This window comes from Oryctolagus cuniculus, chromosome 3 (genome assembly GCF_964237555.1).
Source record: "Oryctolagus cuniculus chromosome 3, mOryCun1.1, whole genome shotgun sequence".
In the NCBI taxonomy this organism is placed as follows: domain Eukaryota; kingdom Metazoa; phylum Chordata; class Mammalia; order Lagomorpha; family Leporidae; genus Oryctolagus; species Oryctolagus cuniculus.
This window is the reverse complement of record NC_091434.1, coordinates 62,288,257-62,308,466: the sequence shown is the minus strand read 5'-3', so window position 1 is coordinate 62,308,466 and position 20,210 is coordinate 62,288,257. Positions and strand designations below refer to the sequence as shown.

The window sequence follows — 20,210 nt, the reverse complement described above, 5'->3', positions numbered from 1 at the left end:
TAGTCCCGGTTGGGGTGCCGGATTCTGTCCCGGTTGCCCCTCTTCCAGGCCAGCTCTCTGCTATGGCCAGGGAGTGCAGTGGAGGATGGCCCAGGTGCTTGGGCCCTGCACCCCATGGGAGACCAGGAAAAGCACCTGGCTCCTGGCTCCTGCCATCGGATCAGCGCGGTGCACCGGCTGCAGCGGCGGCCATTGGAGGGTGAACCAACGGCAAAAGGAAGACCTTTCTCTCTGTCTCTCTCTCTCACTGTCCACTCTGCCTGTCAAAAAAAAAAAAAAAAAAAAAAAAAAAAAAAAAAAAAACAAAGAACCATAGAGCAACAAAAATGAGCACAGGTGCTCCCCAAAATCTGCGGGTGGGAGGGACGTTATGGGGGGGGGAAGCCATTGTAACCCCTAAGCTGAACTTTGGAAATTTATACTCATTAAATAAAAGTTTAAAAAAAATAAAGAAATGCCTCTCTCCTGATACTTTATAAGGCTTGATTTCACAGATGAAAGAGAAATGGGTTTTGGTGAAATTGTCCTTAAATTGTTCTTTGACACAAATTCAGCAAACACTTCATGGTCTTTTTTTTTTTTTTTTATTAAATCAACCAGAAATTAAGGGCATTTTCTGAAAGTGCTGGTATTCTTTGATAGTTAGCATTTTTCACTGAAAATTGTGCTACTTGTTTGGAGTATTTATGGCTGTGACATGTGTATGTGTTTGAGCGTGAAAATGCACACTTTTAAGTTTCCCATCTATATGAAGTTCATATGTTATAATGTCAATGACTAAGGTATCAAACTGTATGTGAAAAAACTGACTAAATGGCCTGGGGTGGAACCTATCTCCTGCTGCCGTGTGTACCAGAAAGTCCACAGATGTGCCCCATACCAATCTAATCGACAGGGAATCTGCCTCGAATTGATCAACGTGTGGAAACAGTACAATGAGAACAGAATTTCCATCATGAAACAGCGTCATAGATAGACACAGAGAAACAACAAAAAGAAAATACACAACACAAAACTCCTCTATTCTGAGGTTTTTGTCACAAGCTACATGCAGCTGTCTGGAATTTGAGATTCGTCAACAAACTACAAGGCATTTACAAAATTGGACTTACTGTTTCTTGAGTTATTTGCTTTTGTTCTTGTTTTGTAGTAATTTCTCCAGTAATTCTAGTTTCTTGTTCTTTGGCTTTAGCTGCGGAAATTACTACCTTTGGTACAAATGCTTTTTCAGTTTCTTTTCTTAGCTGCAATCGACAATAAAAATAGAAGCTCATTGTTTCCTGATTGCTAATGGATAACACTGCTTAATAAATACAATAAAACAGGAATTTGAAGGAGTAAAATCTCTTCTCCAGAGATGTCACTAAACAAAACGATTTCATGTTCAGCAATATGCCTATGCTCTTTTGCTACATATGCCATAAACTAGGTTGCTTAAATGATAGATATATGGCAATATTACTGCATGCTAATTCTATCCTCTAAAGGTAATCTTACAGCATAGGTTAGAATGGAGGGCCTAGGAAGTAATTTTGTCTGACCATTTTATTTTATATATTAAAATCAATCACAGCTAATTTATAATCTGCATTTATGCAATACTGTTTTGCAAATTTTCCTAAATACTGTGATGGTTTAGAATACCAAGATTTACTTTTCTTCAACTGAGACATTATGGGGAGAAAAATTTCATGCATATGCTAGACAAAATATTTTCCAACTCCTTAACCCTCCAAAAGGGATTCTTTCAATCTGAACACCCAAGAAGTGTGTTGTGAGGTCAGTTTTCCCATTTTGCCTCCTTGCCATTCTCAGATATCTCACTGCTGAAACACAGGCTCTCTGGGCGGAAAAGGAACTGAGAATTCCTCTTTTCAAATCACCCAACTGAAAATTTGGCTCCATTGGCCACTTGTCCTACCAACTGACCTTGTCCAATCTATCCCAAAATGCCTTCCACTCATGGAGCTGTCTTTCACACTTTTCCTGGTCATTTGGCCTCCTACGGCCACGCTGTCCATCCTGTTTCAAACTCATGGGCAAATGTCCTGTGAAGCAGCCAGGAAGTAGCTGCAAGCTTTTTAAAGCAAAGGGCATTCCGTGTTCTCTTGTATCGTCCCTGTTCCCACCTCCATATCTATTTCTCCCTCCTGGTTTCAATCCCCTCCCCACAGGCACGTAGTCAATGTATGTGAGATGCTCTGTCTGCCCCTAGTGTGTAGCCACAGAGGTCACTTCCAGCTACACAATGGAGCATTCAGTGACTCTATGGGACTAGGAATGTACACCTACAAGGGGATGACCCAAGGAACAACCCCCTTCAGAGTGAAAATTATTATTTGTGTTGACACATGTAAAAACAGCAACAAATTTCCAATCCAAAACCATTTTCACCTGCTCATGAGTTATGTGCATCTGCTCTTGCTTGGTTGTAATTATTTCTCTGGTTCTTGATTTTAATTCTTGTTCTTTGGCTTTATCGGCGGCCACTACTACCTTAGACACGGCAATCTTCTCCGCCTCCTTTCTCACCTGATTTTCATAGAGAAAAGAAGGAAACACTTTAATGTACCTTGCATAAAAGGCTACACTCATACATCAGGACTAAGACATAAATGTCACACAAGAGAGGATAAAGAGGAAAGCTGGAGTGATTTTGGACTATAATAGAAAATCTATTCAAATATGAGGGGAAATTATGCTGGATTTATAACACTTTTCAGCCTTGAATCAAGTGTTCCATTTATTTTGAGGAAAGGAAAAGCCAATGTCCTTTGGGGAAGCTTAGATAAATGAAAAGGCTGCCCTGAAATAATGGATTCCATGCCCAGCTCCTAGAGCCGCTCAAGTCCAGGTTCAACGGGGCTCTAGCTTTCCTGCTTGGGCCAGGAGTAGTCCTTCACTGGTTGGAACACCTTTGGGAGCTCAGTCTACTTTTGCTCAGACAATTCTAAAAGTCTGGGCCATCTCGGGCTCAGTGCTGTCTTCGAGATGATTTGAGCACTGGGCTATGGTGAGACCCAAGCTTGCACAGCTGGGTGAACAGCGTCTGCCTGAATACGCACGGAAGGATGTGGCTCTGGGATGCTCTCGGGCAGCCTGGTGCATACCTGTTCCTGAGCAGGTTGGATGTGCACGGCAGTCGTGGTTGTCCTCTGAGCAGTCTGCTCTACAGCACTGATAACGGGTTCTCTCACTCGGGCCATATCAACAGCAGCAACAACAGTTGCAACAGCTGCGCTTTTGTCAGCTTCTTGTTTCACCTAGATAGGATGTGCCCAAGAACATTGCTTTGTTAAAGGGTACGTCTGGTAGAAAATAGAAAGGCACAAGAGAGGGCTGCTGGCATTGTGGTGCCACTGGTGAAGCTGCTGCCTGCCACACCTGCATCCCACAAGAATACTGGTTCAAGTCCTGGCTGCTTCACTTCTGACCCAGCTCCCTGCTAGTGTGCCTGGGAAAGCAGCAGAGGATGGCCCAAGCAGTAGGTGGATGCCTGACACCCACATAGGAGACCTAGGTGGAGTTTAGGCTCCTGGCTTTGGCCTGGCTCAGCTCCAGCTGTTGCAGCCGTTTGGGGATGGAACCACTGGATGGAAGATCTCCCTCCCTCTCTCTCCCCCTCTCTGTAACTCTGCATTTGAAAAAAAAAAAAATTAAGGCACAATGGAAACCCAGTCATCCAGAGAAAAATGTGCTCAGACCTAAGCACTGATCATTGCCACAAGACAGAGTCTGTGTCATTGCAACCTACCGTTTATGTAAACCCCACAGATGAGCATGTTTGTGCCAACTAAAAAAAAAAAAATGATTTTACAGAGCATGAAATTCAAATGTGCTCTCCAGCTTGGGTTATATTTTTGAGTTTGCAGGCATTTTGCTCCAACCTATGCTGAGCTTCACAGCAGGAACTCACAGAGCAGCCCATGAACCACAGAAGGAGGGCGCAGCTCTGCCAGTACCTCTTTAGCACCAGTAGCAACAGCTCCAGCTGCAAAGGCAGCACTGGTGGACACGGCGGCAGCAGCGCCCGCAGCTCCGGTGATGGTCACCTGCTCCTGGAGCCCGTATCTCCCCTCCCATCTCTCTTCTCTCCTGATCTCAGTGGAGCTCGTCATCGTTGTCTCTCTCATCTCGGCCTCAGTGGAGGAGGCCACATAGCCCTCCTGCTTCCAGGGGGGAGGCACCTCGGGGCCTGTGGCCATCGTGGTTGTCTGAGTCTTACGGACGAGTAACGGTGACTTCACAGATCTGATGGGGGACGTGGAGATCCTCCCAGCGGGGGACACAGACCTGAAACCCAAATAGCAGAAGTTTGAATGCCAAGGCCAGGAATTCCGGGGTCATCGGATTTGAATAATGGGTGAGAATCTGGAAGTGCGTGAAAGCAAAGTTGTAAAACCTGTGCCTGGCCGGCGCCGCGACTCACGAGGCTAATCCTCTGCCTACGGCGCCGGCACCCAGGGTTCTAGTCCCGGTCGGGGCGCCAGATTCTGTCCTGGTTGCTCCTCTTTCAGGCCAGCTCTCTGCTGTGGCCCAGGAGGGCAGTGCAGGATGACCCAAGTGTTTGGGCCCCTGCACCCACATGGGAGACCAGGAGGAAGCACCTGGCTCCTGGCTTCAGATCAGCGCAGCACGCTGGCTGTGGCGGCCATTTGGGGGGTGAACCAATGGAAGGAGGACCTGTCTCTCTGTCTCTCTCTCTCTCTCACTGTCTAACTCTGTCAAAAATGAATAAATAAATAATAAAATATAAAACCTGTGTCTAGATAACCTATTCAGAGAGTAAATAATGTTCTTGAAACTCATTTGCTTTAAATCTCAATAAGCCTTATCTGCTGTAACCCTGTAAGGGACTTACACTTAATTCTAAAAAAGCTAAAGAAACATTCTGTGCCCTGTCCCAATTTTCCACACTCAGAAAGAAAAATCAGGACACCAAGAGGTGATTTGCTAGGACCAGCCCAGAAAGGACACAGTGAGTCGCACACTAAATTTCTCTGGATTGTCAATTCTGGGGACCAAAGAACATGAAGCAGGTGTTGGAGTGGAGAAAGGTTTCTGCAGTCACTCCAGTTTAGCCTTTTCCTGATTTTCCCTCTGGATTCTCCACAGCCCTCAGCAGGTCAATATGATGGTGCTTCCTGGCCAGGAAAGATTTCTCCCGAAGCTTCGTACAGAGCCCTTGTGGCTGAGTAACACACTTTGCAAACTGCTGCTCCGTTCAAGGTGTTTGTGGGTTGCTTTGAGAATTTTCCTGTTCTTGTTTACATCCACGTTCATATTTACTCAGGACTTCTTTTAAATCATCTTAGACTATCTTGGGGGCTGTCTGGCTAATTTAAAACATAGAATTTTTATAGTTTTTTTTTTTTTGTTAAATTGATAGAGTGATTTCTTCCAAGATTGTTTTTATTTTTTGCTTCTTAGGTAGAGAATATGGGCACTAAACTCCAGCACTAATAGCCAAAAAAGGGTTTTAGCAACAATGATGGGCATTCATCATCTATTTTATAATTAAATGTTTCAAAACTAATTTAATTCTTAAAATGCTTTATTACATATTTCTCCTCTAGGTGGTAGTATTGCCTTATCATTGCATTTTACTTATTCCACGTGTAAGAAAATATTTATAAATGTACTCTGGCTCCACATAGGATACTGAGTTTACATTGATTATAAATGAAACAATTATTCTAATTAAGCTAGGGTACAGTAGGTATTTGCTCTAAATTATCAACTAACTTAATAGTATATTACAGTATTGACCAGTACCCTGAAGAAATGTTTAGTCATCTTCTTGAAGTAGGTATTTTTTTCTTTTTCTTTTTCAGATAATCAACTTACATTTTATAAATGAAGTGGTAATCAAACTAAAGGGAGATCTAGGGAACAGGCTCTATTCTGAACTTATTTCCTTACAAATACAACAAAGACCAAGTTAAAATAATGTAGGGTATTTGCCAATGGAAGAAAAGCAAAGAGACGTGCATTTCAAGTGTGCTTTGTTCTTACTATACCTAGAAAAGTGGTTTTAATTCAAAAAAGAGTTAGAGACATGACAAGTCATTAGCAGCAGGCTGCAGGTAAGCCCATAACTGTGAAAATCAGTGTAATTTGAGTCATTACAAGAGAGTGCTTATTTCTGCACTTACAATAAAAATCATTACCTGGTCACAGCTAGGTACAATGCACCTTATTCAATGAAGTATGTTTGCCTTATTCTACAACAAAAGTCAAAAATAAATTACGAAACATTTTGGAAAGTAGTCTATTTTGGATAACTATTACTTTCTCTGCAAATTGGCATTTTTATTTCCTATTTTAAAGCAAATAATTTGGATGGTTATTAATGAACTTTCAGAACTGCTAAGATAGTCACAATGTTCCATGGGATTTGGAAAACTCCAATTCTCCATGATCCTTTGACTTGGACTAAAATACAGTGAGGTGGTTATCTCCCCCAGGAATCACATCTTGGCCTCTTGTGATTTTGTGGTGTGCAAACTTGTAGTTAGCCTGAGACTGAACACAATTTGAAAATTTGATTGCTAGATAGGTTTTTTAAACTGAGGTTTCTGTGTAAAGTTTCTTGTTAGTGTTGGCAACATCTTGAGTCAAGTGGCCAAAATAATAAATATTGGAAAAAAGCTAGCATTTTTCCATGTTTTTATTGTATATTTACATTCCATTTTGTGTGAAATACTTGTTTGGATCTCTTGTTTATTTTTTTCAATGGTGTTGTTTTTATTTTCCCTTTAAAAATTCAGTTTTGATGCACCTGATACATGAGTTCATTGTTTATCACAAGTGTTGCAAACATTCCCGCCAGGTCTGCTGCTTTCATTTTGCTTGTTTGTATGGTCTTAGCCAAGCGTATGCGTGAGGTGTGTAAGTTACACACTGTTCCTCCTCTGCAGCACTTCACACTTTGTATGTTTACTATGATGCTTTTATGGTAGAGACAATGGCGTATCTGAGCAAGAAGCACCTTTAGAATTTATTCACAAAAGCACTATGTGGCCTAGCAATGACTTTACTTTTGCCATACATACATTTTTGTCTTCATGAAACTGAGTGTCTAAATCCATCTTCAAAAATTCCCAACCATGTTTTCCCAATGTTTGGTCTCATGACCTTTTTTGTTATTTTCTAATTTAAGTCTCCAATCAAACTGAGATTCACTTCATAAATGGCATGAATTAAAGGTTTGTGTTTGCTTTCTTCCAGATACATAGTTAAGTGGGCCAGCATTCTTTATCTTCCCTCCACTATCTGGATTGAAAGACCACTTTGATTAAAAAGTAGGCTCCCTCTGTCTGTGGATTGATTTCTAGACTCTGTTCAGCTTCTCTGTTGTATTCTTCCATTTATTTGCCAATATCATACCATTGTGATTAGAATAATTTCACAGTAACTTTGAATATTTTTAAAGTCAACTATCTTGTTATTGTTTCTTTACAGATTTTCTTGTCAGGAGAACTTTCTCCACGTTTGTTTTTTGTTTATTTCTTTTAAATTGATCAAGAAACACTTTCCTGTTTGCTCAAATTTTTCACGCTTCAATTCATATTAAAACTTCTTAGCATTAAACTAAATCCCAAAGTTTCAAATTGGCTGTGGAGAATCTATACTCGATTATATCATTTCTGTGGTTCATGAAAATGCATATTTTTATGAGCAACTATGATTGGATTTCAACACCTTTGCACCAAAATAGACATCTTTTAATTTAATTTTTTGACAAGCTTTTTAAAGTACCCTTGTATCTCTAAATTAACTAGGCCTAAAATTGATTTTACTTTCCATATAAAATATGATAAGAACATGCATTATTTTGAAGGTTTCACTTATTACCTGAGTACAAGAACATTTATAAAATTATTTGCAACACACTGTCTCATTGAGTCTTCCCAACACACCTTGAGATCATTTTACTGAAATTCTTTAAGTTACAGTTGATCCAAACAAGGCCTCAAAAAACCTGCTTTAGTTACTTATTAACAGTATTAGTGATAACAATTATTAGATATTTTGAGTATTTAGTGGGATAATATATAGGTATTTCCAATCAAATGTCCAGTGGAGAAGTGATCAAGGTGTAGGAGTGATCATTTTACTGTAAGTATTGCCCTAGATGAAACCACTACCAAGATTCAACTCTAAGTCCTGAGCTCTTCTCATTTCACTGCTATTTTTTGGCCTCTAAAACAGCTACTTAGTAAATAGAATATAGATAAGAATTCAATTAAAGTTTATAATGTTCTTCATTTCACCTCCGAACAGTGGGGATTTCTGAAAACCATATTCAGTAACATCTTGGTTCACCTCCTTTATCACATGCTACATTTTTTGTTGTTGTTTGCATGAAACCTTCTCTGAAAATGCGTAACCATCTGATCTCTTTAAGAAGACTCACCTGACAGGAGATGGGGTCGGTGCCCGCACGTGTCTGACCGGGGAAGGGGAGTGTCTGATTGGCGACGGGGACTGCTGTCGAGCCAGCTGTGCTTTGGCGGCAATGGACGGTGGAGTTGGAGACCTTGACTTTGGCTTTGGAGGGATCCTGGGTGGTGTTTTATGTGGCAGCTGTTGCCCGGTGGCACCGTCTACCACCATCTCAACTGTTGCGATTGATCTGGCGTCAAAGTGGGCTTCAATCTTCTGTAACAAAATAAAACAGAGTCCACATTGAGGAGAACTAGCCAGGGAAGTAACAAGACTGAAATGCTCAAAACACGACAGTCTGAAAATACCTTTTCAATTCGGGTTTGTCTTGTTTCTGAAATCTGAGCAGTCGAAACAATTGTCTTTGTCCTTTTAGCGGGTACTACTTCTTCACCTATAGCAGGAGAAACAATATTTAGGATGGGTGAGCCAAAGTACCCATTTTAAAAAGAGATTCTGTTCATTTGGACTATATGTCAATATGATTTTCTAGGTGTTCCAATGGAGAAAAATACAAGAAATCTTGGATTTCACGTGAATATAGATTCGGTTTAAATATAAAAATGTTCATTGTTCGATAAGAATTTACTTAGGACCATTTTAAAATAAATTCCATTATTTGCTGGTCACTTGGAAATACAGATCGCCTGCCTAGTTGAAACACCACCCAGGTTATAACGGGGTGAGTGCAGACTGCTTCAGTACAAAGCTCCTGCTTAAAATCAGAGACACTTTTACATGGCTGTCTTTTACTGTACAGCCTCTCCAGGGCTGTAAAGGGCTGCCGGTGGGTTCCAGGCATCCCTCTCTCTTCTCCCTCTTCCTCAGCCTCCAGCACATACCTTGAACCAGCAATTCGGCAGTCGAAGTAGCTCTTCCAACGCTATTGGTGGCATTTACTGAATAGGTTCCGGAGTCCTCGGGGTACGCTTCCGCAATCAGTAAGCTGTAGAGGTCGCCTTCTTGTGAAATTTGGAAATCAAGGGAGCTCTGGATTTCGGCTCCGTCCCGATAGAACTTCACCACAGGTGTAGGGATTCCAGTCACTCTCACTTGGAGTCGCACTTGGCTTCCTTGTCTCACGGTCATGCTCTGCAGTCGTTGAACAAAGTTGGGTGGCGCTGTCTCTGCTGCAGGGAGAAGAGAAGGAAGTCAGACTAGATGCCCGTGCCCTTCCAGTGGGGTGGTTTTTTTTTTTTTAGTTTTTTTTTTTTTAATTTTTTTTTTTTTTTTTTTTGACAGGCAGAGTGGACAGTGAGAGAGAAAGAGACAGAGAGAAAGGTCTTCCTTTGCCGTTGGTTCACCCTCCAATGGCCGCCGCGGCCGGCGTGCTACGGCCGGCACATCGCTCTGATGCAAAGGCAGGAGCCAGGTACTTATCCTGGTCTCCCATGGGGTGCAGGGCCCAAGCACCTGGGCCATCCTCCACTGCACTCCCTGGCCACAGCAGAGAGCTGGCCTGGAAGAGGGGCAACCGGGACAGAATCCGGCGCCCCAACCGGGACTAGAACCCGGTGTGCCGGCGCCGCAAGGCGGAGGATTAGCCTATTGAGCCATGGCGCCGGCCCCAGCGGGGTATTTTTAAACAGTCACAACTCTTACTCCAAACCAGGCAGCGACTCACTGTTCCAAAGACCTTCCACGGTCCTTGAACCCTGCTCACTCAGCAGATGGCAGCATCAGTGGGCCAGGTAATGGAGAAGTCTCTCCAGCCACCATATTTAGTTCATTTGCTTTGCTTTGCTTAGAAGATCTAGGCCATCACATTTTGTTGTCATTTTAGAGAAAAAGCCTAGATCCTCTTATAACATTTATAGGGATCTTTCTGGCATTTCCTCCCGTATTGATGCATTAAGGCGAATTTGCACATTTCAGCAAGTTGCATTAAAATGAATGCCAGTGGTTGGTAGGATGGGTGCACCTGTGACTTACAGAATAATTAAATTTTTATTTCATTAAAAAAAAAAAACCAAATCTTCTCTAACTTGATCGGTATTCAAATAACCCAAATATTTACTTCAATTTAAAATGTTAATCCCAATAATGACATGATTTCATGTTAATTATGCTACAGAAAGGGATTTTTATCTTGGTTAATTATGTTGAAAGAAATTTTTTATGAGATGAATGAGGAGAGTGAATGGGATTAAGTTTGACATGATTTTGAGTAATAAACAACAGCAGATGCTGCCAAGCCTGCACTCTTCCTGTCTCCGAGTCGTACGGCTGCATGCAGAAGTTCAGACCTGACGCTACCTGGTGTGCCTTCTGTTGTGGACAATTCTAGCCCTACGGTGGCACACATTGTTGACAATGTAGCTTATTGGATAAATTGGATGAATGTACCCAGTTCATATAAGACCTTGTTATGTAATATGTAAAAATCATGTATATTCTAGTGTCTTAACCATGTCATAAAAGATGAAGAAAAACAATGCAGTCTACTAAGACTGGTGATAACTTTTCTGGGGAAACTATCACCCATTTGAATAATAAGCACTTGCCTTTTCCTGGGTCTGTTTGTTGTACAATTTTTAGCGTTTCTTGCATGGGGGGTGGTCTACGGACCACCTGCTTCAGGAACCATTTGGACAAGTTCCTAGAGACGTGTGTGTGAGGCACGCGCATGCGCACGCGCGCGCGCACACACACACACACACACACACTGTATCTTATTCTTTACAAGGACTATAAACAAAATACAAATGCTACTTGCTGAGGAAAATGGCTTTTGTATTTCCTTAATATACTTTTGAATATTTAATGTGCATATGGAGAAACTGATTCTCAGCCACTTTAGTGCTGTATTCCGAGCGACATTAAGTTGCACAAACAGCTTTGTTACAAAATCAGCCACCCATGGGCCCCCTTCTGGGGGTGGAGCTATGCTAACTGTGCTCCTAGCTCTTCCTAGACTTGCTGCTGCGTGCGGCAGGAGCAGAGGGCGGGCAGGGCCCTCTGTGCATTCATACCTGTCACGAGAAGCTCAGCAGTACTAGTCGCTTGTCCAGATCCATTGGTGGCTCTCAGGGAGTAGCGTCCACTGTTGGCTTTAGTCACGGCGGGGATCGTCAGTTTAGCGCGGCCATCGCTAAAGGAGATCTGCACGCCGGGCAGCGTGGAAGTGGAAATCACCTGGCCATCCCTAAACCAGCTCACCTCAGGAACTGGGAAACCTGGAGGAGAAGAACAGGCCATGCCGACAGATGAGTGGGCACCGCCAAGTCCCCTGCTCTTCCCAGTCTACTCACTGCCTGTGCTCACCCGTGACAGCTATCCATATTGGAATATCCAGATTGTCATGATGATGACAACCTGACAGTCTCGGGACAGAAATATTGACCTGCAGGCCATCAGGAAGGCCTGCGGGTACGAGCAGAGGCCAATGCCTTCCACGTATAAGGCAGGAAGCTGAGGCCAAGAGCAGCTTGATAATTTCCCCGGGGTCCCTCAGCTAGCAGAGGCACACGGGTGTCCACTTCCCACCCTCATGCCCAGCACTCCCTCTGATGCAACTTAACAGACATCATTGCAGTCCTCAAAGGGATTTACAAACATGAAGAGCCAAGAAAACTTTGGCAGAAAAAGGACTGGTGTCCACTTTGAAAACAAATGAGGAACAGAGACCGTGGTGGGGTCTAACAGTCCTACCTGACACGCCCAGAAGGGCACACTCATCTCCCTGCTATGTGGTTATGGGGCACCGTGCTCCTGAGCCTCTCTGCTCACACAAGTGCCATCAGTAAGAAATACTGTGATGGGGAGAGTTACTTTCTCAGATGAGCAGTGACTAAGCCAAACCTAGTGTTCTAGAACTACTCAGAATCGGAATCCCAAATTCTCTCCTCCCACTGTAGATGGCAGCCTGAAGAGCTCTATGTTCATATTTGACATTTTAGGTGTATCAAAGCTCTGGGCAATCAGAAGGTCTGAGGCACGTTCAGAGCGTGGTTATTGGGCATTCGGCACCAAGGCTGTCACTCTATTTCCTCAAGCTAGGGCACGAAGACAACTGAAAGTTTATTTTGTTGTCTTTCACTAACCCGTCTCCCACGACGGCTGAGTGAATAGTTTATTATCCTAATTCATGGGTATTAAACTCATGGGTAGAATACCACTGAAGGTCTTAAGGTGCTTTGCAAAGAATTTCTGAGCACACTGTGTGAAGAAGCAAGGCACTATGAAGAGGCCAGACTCACTGCTCCACAGCAGGCCCGTTCCCTGTGAGGCCGCACGTGCTCGGCTCAGCTCAGAAGCTACTGTGTACTCAGTACAGGATGAATGAGAGAACTATCTGGAAGTCAGTACGTCTGTCATGCATCAGGAGGATGGGCTTGGTCTCTCTGTGCAGTGTAAAGTGTTATCCAGTTATGAGTAAAATTGGTGTATGAAATAGAAAAGGAAAGAAGAGGGAGAAATCTTATTTTATCTCTTTATTACAAGTCATACAATGAAGGAAAAAAGGGTCCGTGCAACACAGAGATGCACAAAATTAAAGATAGAGCATAACTTTTGGTTAACCCATATAATCTTACAAGGCAGTTACATGTCTGTGGAAGGATGCAGTATTGATTAAACAATTTTGAAATTATTTACAATATAGTTCATAGACTGCCCTCATTTTTTCACAAATTGACAGGTCCTAAAAATCATGCATTTTCTGGAACCACCCATAAACTGAGTTACAAAGAGGGAAAACAAGGTATAAGAAGAGATACAGCTGCTCTTTTCCTTTGTGGCTAGAGATGTTTTATTTTTAAAATTAAAATCATTTAACTACAAATAAAATTCTAGAGTCAATGTTTGCTTCCTTTGGATGTAGACACGAGAGAGGCATATATTATTTCTTGTTCTCATTTCAAGATAATTGCTAAGTCTTTTAGTTGCCTAGAATCAGCTAATAAAGACTAGAAATAAAGGAATAGAATAATTAGTATTTAACTCAATACTGCCTTTGAAGAAAGCTGGATGCACTATTTCCCACATAAAACAACTCAAATTCAGGGGCACAAAACACTCAGTCCAGACTCCCTACCCCATAGTCCCTTGGCTGGTCTTTGATAGCCTAGAGTTCTTGGCTTCTAGTCTAGCTCTGAAGTTGAACCCAAATACAAAATGACCGAATACGGTCCTACTTAGCTGCTAGATTCTGACAGTGATTTCAACCCAATGCTAATTATTTTTGTGAAATCATCATTATGAATAAAACATTTTCAAGCCATTATATTGTCAGATTTTGTCAGTACTCTGTGAACAGTATACCCTTAAGCTAACCTTTCCCTACTGCTGGACCAATTTTACAAAGTAAAAGCCAGGCTTAAAGGTGGTGCCAAGTCCTACAGCTGGAGAAGAAGCCAAGGAATGAAGCAGAAGCAGGCAGGTGAGAGCTTACCACTAACGTGAGCCTCAAAGGTTGCGGCACTACCCTCCAGTACCACAACACTTTGTAACGGCTGCGTAAACGTCGGTGCTTGAGTGGTCATCTTTTTAGGCACTCTGAAAGGGAACAGAAAAGAACAGAGGATGTCACAGATGGTGGCCACTCTGCCGCTATGTGAAGATGGCAGAGGCTCAGGTTCCTCCCCATGTCATGCATAGATCATCCCCTTTGTGGCTTGAATTTGAACCTTTGCCCTCTGAGTGGATGAGAAATCTAAGTAAAAATGTCTGTGGGCAACTGGCATTCTTTTTTTTTTTTTTTTAAGCCAAACACAGCAAGGAGGTGTCCCCTAAAGGTCAAAGAGAACATTCAGTGTTCCCAATAGTAGAGAATTGGGATGAGAGATTTAAAAAAAGGGAGAACTGGATAATGCACAGTAGTGAAGGGTAATTAAGGAAACAAGAGGTGTGGAAAATGCAAAATGAATTGCTGTATTGGCTTAATAGGGAAGAGAATTATTTAAAAAATTTTTCCTTCTTCCTTAAATTCTTCACTCATTCTAATTTTATAAAGTTAATGTTGATCCAGGCATTATCAGCTTACATAAAAGAATCATCAAAATAAAAAATGTGAACTTTGCAATTCTTTTCCTGAGAGAAAAGCTTTGGCAAGCCTTATCCAGTTATGCAAACTCTTGTAGCAGGATACAGTGCTGCTTCTAAATGTTTCTTCATATGGTAACTGTGCAATAAATGTTGTTACTGCTAAAGAAAATATTCAGAAAAAAAGTTAGCAGACCAAAACTTATTACAGATCTGAAAGAAAAATGGTGGCTTGAGTTCCTAATTTGGGACGACCTGCAAACCCTGAAACATGTGAGGCAGGGCAGTAAGGCAGAGAAGTGCAAAGACCTCTGCCTTTGTAATGTAAAATAGTTGCCATCCAAGAGGTGAATTTAACATTTCAGCCAAGTTCATTGGTTAAGCAGAAGAAAGCACTTAGTGTATTGGTTTTAGAGAGGTTATATGACAATTTCTGGTGCATAAATACCAAATCATTCAATGTGACTAGCCGCCATTCTAAAATAAAGACAATTTATCAATTGTTAATTGCTTTATTGTTTTTCTTAAAATCCTGTGTTCACTAAAACTTTCTAGTGTGCAGCTGTGCCTTATTGTAACTTTTTACCTAATTCAAAAAGCAAATGAAAACAGCATTTTCTGAGATAAAATTTATATTTGGAAAATTCACAAACTCTCCAAGAGTTTTCTCGTGAAACTTTTGTGAAGAACTGCTTTCGTAGCATATTATTTTGAAGATGAACGACATTTTGTGTCTAATTTTTCTTGTCTACAAGTTAGCACATCTTCTAAAATGCCGTTTTTAGATAATGTTTAATTATATGTCGATGTATTTACATGCATCTACAATTAGCAATCTCATTCCAGAAAGATGGAAAAACTCAAAGTGTACTTAGAAATTAAAAGCCTTTAAACATTATTTCTTACCCTTCTTTGCATCAATATTTATATAATATATTTGTGAGTGGAATTAAAATGCAAAATGAGGTACCGAATATTTCAGGCAACAAATTCACAGCTGTATTCCAAATCTCTAAATATGTCACAATTAACTGGCCTAAATTGGTCTTATATTCCTATTGTATAGGTAAATGTTGTTGCTTTAGCACTTGCTGCTCAGAGGCCTTTGTCTAATTAGGGCAGAAGGCATGCATCTAAAATGTCATGCTCCTAAAATAAACTCTCGAGTGTTGAGTGACAGCCGGCAAGTGTTCTGTCACTGTGCTGCATCTGATACCTTAGCAGTTGATTCCCTTAAAAAGTCATGGGGTGTAGCTGATACCACACGCGTTTTATCAGAGCTATTCTTGGTGTGCCTCACTTTATCACTGAGTAATATAACCTTGAACATTCTCAACAGACAAAAAGACTCTACAAAAGAAGGAAACATTTCAGACCTGAACTTTTACAATATTAAGGGTATTTAAAGAATTTCAATCACCTGCTGTGCTGGTGCGCGGAAGCATTGAACGTTTTAAAAACTTCACACGTTTTAAAGTAGACTTTACCCAGCAGATTCAAACACTAGGTCCGCTCCAGCAACAAGCAGTTACACAGACACTTCTACATAGGCAGGTAACACACAAGAACAAGAAGAAAGTAGCTACTGTTAGAATAAGAAAAGACGGGCTCACCTGATTTCTCAAGAGTGCCTAAAAAGGGTGGGACTAAGCCCAAGGCAGCTTCTGAAACGACGTCCTATGTAGAGTTGGTTGGTTCGACCATCTCTGACATGAATCGGTGAGCCTCTAAACCTGCAATCCCTACACCCGAGGCGAGGCTGGGAATGCACGACTGCTCAAGAGCCAGAGTCTGGCTGGCCCTTATATTCGCCAGATCTGCTGACAGCCCCATATCCTTAGGGCAGGGCCCTGGATTGATTGGTTCTCCGAAAAGCATGATGGGAGAGGACCTATTTGGTAGTGTCACACACCACCTGTTCTTCTGATTGGCAGGGCTAAATTTAGCACCGCAGAAGAGCCTTTAGCAAGGAAACAGAACTGTATTTAAAGAGTAACGGGTGGAGGCTTAGAGAAGAGCATTTGTCACCAATGTTAGAATCTGACAATGAGGGTCTGAGTAGAAGATGGGACCACGAATGCACTGTGGGCAGTCCTATCAAACAGTCCAAACCTGAGGCCTCTGCTCTGTGAGCCAGCCCCTACTGCTGTTCCCCACCCCCACAGAACCAACCAAAAGGACCTGTCAATCACGACACAGATGAGAAAGGTATCTCATGCATTAGTCTTCATCTTTTTTGAAGAATTGGTTGCTACAAACCTTAGCATTGAAGAGAGTTCTTTTTTACTATCGTCTGCATTTTCCAGAACCCACTTGTACTTTGGGGAGAGTTAAACCAGTATTAATGAACTGAATCCATGGCTCTATAAGAAACAGTGTACAAAGGGAAAATCTGAACCACATTTAAATTTAATCTGTGTAATTCAATGATTTCACTTTCAGATTTAATTTGTGTGTGACATTAATATTTTCAAATATGCATATGCTATTCTTCACTGAGCAGCCAAGTCTTAGGTTTAAGTCATCCATGGGGTTCTTTCCCTGGGCACATGCATGCTGCTTTACTAATCTCTGGAGTTTGCTGTTACTAATGGGAAGTGGTTAGGAGATGATATAGTTGCTATTTCAGGACTGAATTTAATTTCAAGCAAGAGATATTTCAAATACAAAAGAGTATACAAAATATCTTTATAATGGCTCAGTAGAGAGATTTGTTAAACTCTTCTTAGAAGGAAGAAAGTTTTGTTGTTGATAATGGAAAAAGACTTTATCAGCAAAATAAACTAAAATTTCAAAATTTAATTAAATCTTTGTGATTAAAATATTCCATTATAGAAAAATTTGGCCATGCATTAGACTTTGCAACTTTCTGAATATTTCCTATCTTATAATTACATAATTTGCAAGCATGCAGCAGAGCTTCAATTTACTGACAACCAGCGCATGGACAAGATGACACCATATTTAAGTATTTGTATCCTTTATCAAATGGCGGTATCTGAACTGGCAGCATCATTCTGCCCTTGCCTTATAGATTGCATCTGCCAGGATGATTCTGTTTCATTGCTTTGTTCTAAAACAATTTGTTTTTTGTTATATGCTTTGAAAATTATACCCAATAAGAGACTGGTGTCACAGGCAACCTGTCAATCACAAGACAGAGTAACAGAAGTGTAATGTGCCCTTTCTGTTTCAAGTGCTCACCAATTGGCTATTGCAAATGTATTCATGGACATGTTTGTGTGTGTGGCATGCATGTGTATGTACACTTTTAGACTCATCTGGCTTAATGTGAAACACAGTAATGTGTATGTTGTTGGAACTAAAGTAAAACACTTTAATTCTTTCAGGAACCGGAGAGAATAAATAGATGGAATCCTGCAGGTTGTGTTATGTTGACCTAGTATAATACAGGGCAGTCAAGAGCCAGGAAGGCAGATCATATGTTATAAACTAAGTGGAGTGTCTGTCCTTCGGTGCTGTTTGTCTATTCACTGTTGATGAACTTTTCTAAACCTTCAGTGTTGTCAAGATCCTGGCTGTTAAGTATTTACATCCTTGCATGGCATTCAGAGTTAAGAAAAGAAGGAAGAAAGGACATGATCAGAGGAGGAGAGAAAAGACCAGTTGTTGAACAACCAATATGCTGCTCCGGAAAGACGCCTTATTACCGGGCTAGTGAATAGTAAAGGAAGTATACGGTATCGTGGTAGGCATAACTTTTTAAAGCAAATATGCTGCAGTTGTAATTTAGTAAGCTAGCCCAGTGGAAACCAAATACTACACAGATTTGGGAAGTTTGCCGATGCGGTAAGATCTCAATTTACCTCCCTAACAGTGGGGAGGAGCCTCAGAGATAATCCCAAACAGCTGATAATTCACATATACAGCGCACTTAGCTCTGGAATGCATGGTGGTGTGCTCTCTTGGAGCATTATACTCAACACAGTGCCATAAATGTTTAATAAGTACACACTCAGTGCTGAACACTGCGCTCAAGTTTTCTGATTATGAGTTCTATCATTGTTATAGACTCAATAAGTATCCATTGGTTGTTTATTGACTCAACATATATCCATCGAGTGCTGGCTATGTGCCAGGCATTGTGCTAGATGATGGCTAGAGTATGTAAGAGAAAATGGCTATGCTTTCTGTGCTGTTGGAAATCATGATTTGCATGAATACATTTTTTAATCTGTGACTGAGACCAAGACTAGAACACGTACAAAACTCAGGCAGTAACTACCTACATAATTGTTGCTGCCAGACTGCTAATAATACTATAAAGAAGCAATCACCAACAAGAGGACTTTCTAGGAGTCATTTCAAAAGTGCCTACAGTTTTCAAAGCTAATGCAAGAGTCCTTTTTGAGAGAAAAGAGTAAACTTATTGCCTCTTATAACTAAAATCTGTTTGTGTATTCTTATTGTGTTAAATGCAGTTCAGGCACTGGGACTCTAGTAATATATACAACAGACAAAATTCTCTGCCTTCCAGGAGTTTACATTTTAGTAAGCACAATAGATTCTAGTAAAATAATGTCTATAAAAGACTTTCCACTCATAAAATATTTCAAAGCTGAAATATAGGCTTAGTTAGGAGCTATTTTTATACAAATTCAAGAAGGGAAGAATGTGCTGCCCAACAACTTGTTCTAATGCATCTCTGTGTTCCTTGAGTAATAAAGAGAGGCAAAGCTATACTGGGAACATGGGAGGCAAGAAATTACTACTTAAAATTGAAGAGAAGGTGTTTGGTCAGTTATTTTTTCTACTTCTAGTTATACTTGCTTTAGTAGCATGTTCAGGTTCATTGATTTTCACAACTACTTACCAGTGTATTAATAGTTACTAACACATTTAATACCACAATACAAAAATATTATTTCAGAGTTCTAGAACCTTTTCTGATTGTCAACTTTATTAAATAAAAAGACCACAGATTATTTCAGACACAGAGGATGCTTTTATACCAACACAAGAAAGATCTGAGAGTTAAAGCCTTGACTTTCTAAGCAGCACTGACCCCAGGGACATGGGGAACTTCACTCCCACCCTACGTGAGTTGAGGTAACTCAATTGAATCTCTGAGTCTCAGATTTATCAGTTGTAAATTGGGGATCATAATATCCACTTCAAAGAGTTGTTAGGATGATTAAATGACAGAATGAATGTGCCAGTGCCCAGGACAGTGAGAACGAGACATGCTATGCCTGTCATTTTTTTTTTTTTCTGCTTCCAAGTATGACACAAAGACAAAAATTTGTACTTTTGGTAATATTGATTTGATCAATCATCTAACTACCTGGTTGGATATCCAGGACAGTGTTTTCTAAGTGTTTTGGGCTTCTCACTTTGAGAAACCCTAAAGTGAGCTTAGAGAAACACAGGTCATGTCCTTCCCCAAAGGACCTCAGACGGTGACAAGACATTTATATGTGGATTAAAGCAAAGCTGCAGAAATACTGGAGTCTTAAGGGAGAAATAAATGGGTTTCTGGAAGCCTGGCAGAGGAAGCCATAGAGCAGATCAGATCCAACCAGCAGCTGATGCTCCCTGGAGGTCCTATTGCTGTAACTAATGAGCTTCCGCATGCTGAAGGAGGCAGCAGGGCTCTCATTCTCAGGACCTACAGCAGGCACAGCACCCAGGGATTATGGGTTCTTCCAGGGGCAAAAATACTTTTGGGAGCTGAAAAATAAGTTTTTCTCTGAAATAAAAAATATAAAAATAAAAATATTGCATGTTCATTAAATATCTGCAAAGGAAGACATGTCAAC

At 41.1% G+C, this 20,210-nt stretch overlaps 1 protein-coding gene across 50 annotated transcripts in view; it reads right to left on the bottom strand.

Moving 5' to 3' along the window:
* The window catches only part of TTN (titin), a 273,051-nt gene extending 256,652 nt beyond the window's left edge, over positions 1 to 16,399 (bottom strand). For all 50 annotated transcript variants that reach the window (XM_070070523.1, XM_070070550.1, XM_070070524.1 and 47 more), the window contains exons 1-10: positions 16,044 to 16,399; positions 13,841 to 13,944; positions 11,421 to 11,624; positions 9,291 to 9,578; positions 8,757 to 8,842; positions 8,420 to 8,664; positions 3,963 to 4,293; positions 3,111 to 3,263; positions 2,395 to 2,532; positions 1,113 to 1,244 (exon numbers count right to left, since the gene is read on the bottom strand). In XM_070070523.1, the coding sequence (XP_069926624.1) occupies positions 1,113 to 1,244; positions 2,395 to 2,532; positions 3,111 to 3,263; positions 3,963 to 4,293; positions 8,420 to 8,664; positions 8,757 to 8,842; positions 9,291 to 9,578; positions 11,421 to 11,624; positions 13,841 to 13,931 (1,668 nt within the window). In that variant the 5' untranslated portion in view covers positions 13,932 to 13,944; positions 16,044 to 16,399. The remainder of the gene's footprint in view (positions 1 to 1,112; positions 1,245 to 2,394; positions 2,533 to 3,110; positions 3,264 to 3,962; positions 4,294 to 8,419; positions 8,665 to 8,756; positions 8,843 to 9,290; positions 9,579 to 11,420; positions 11,625 to 13,840; positions 13,945 to 16,043) is intronic.
* Positions 16,400 to 20,210: the final 3,811 nt, after the last annotated feature.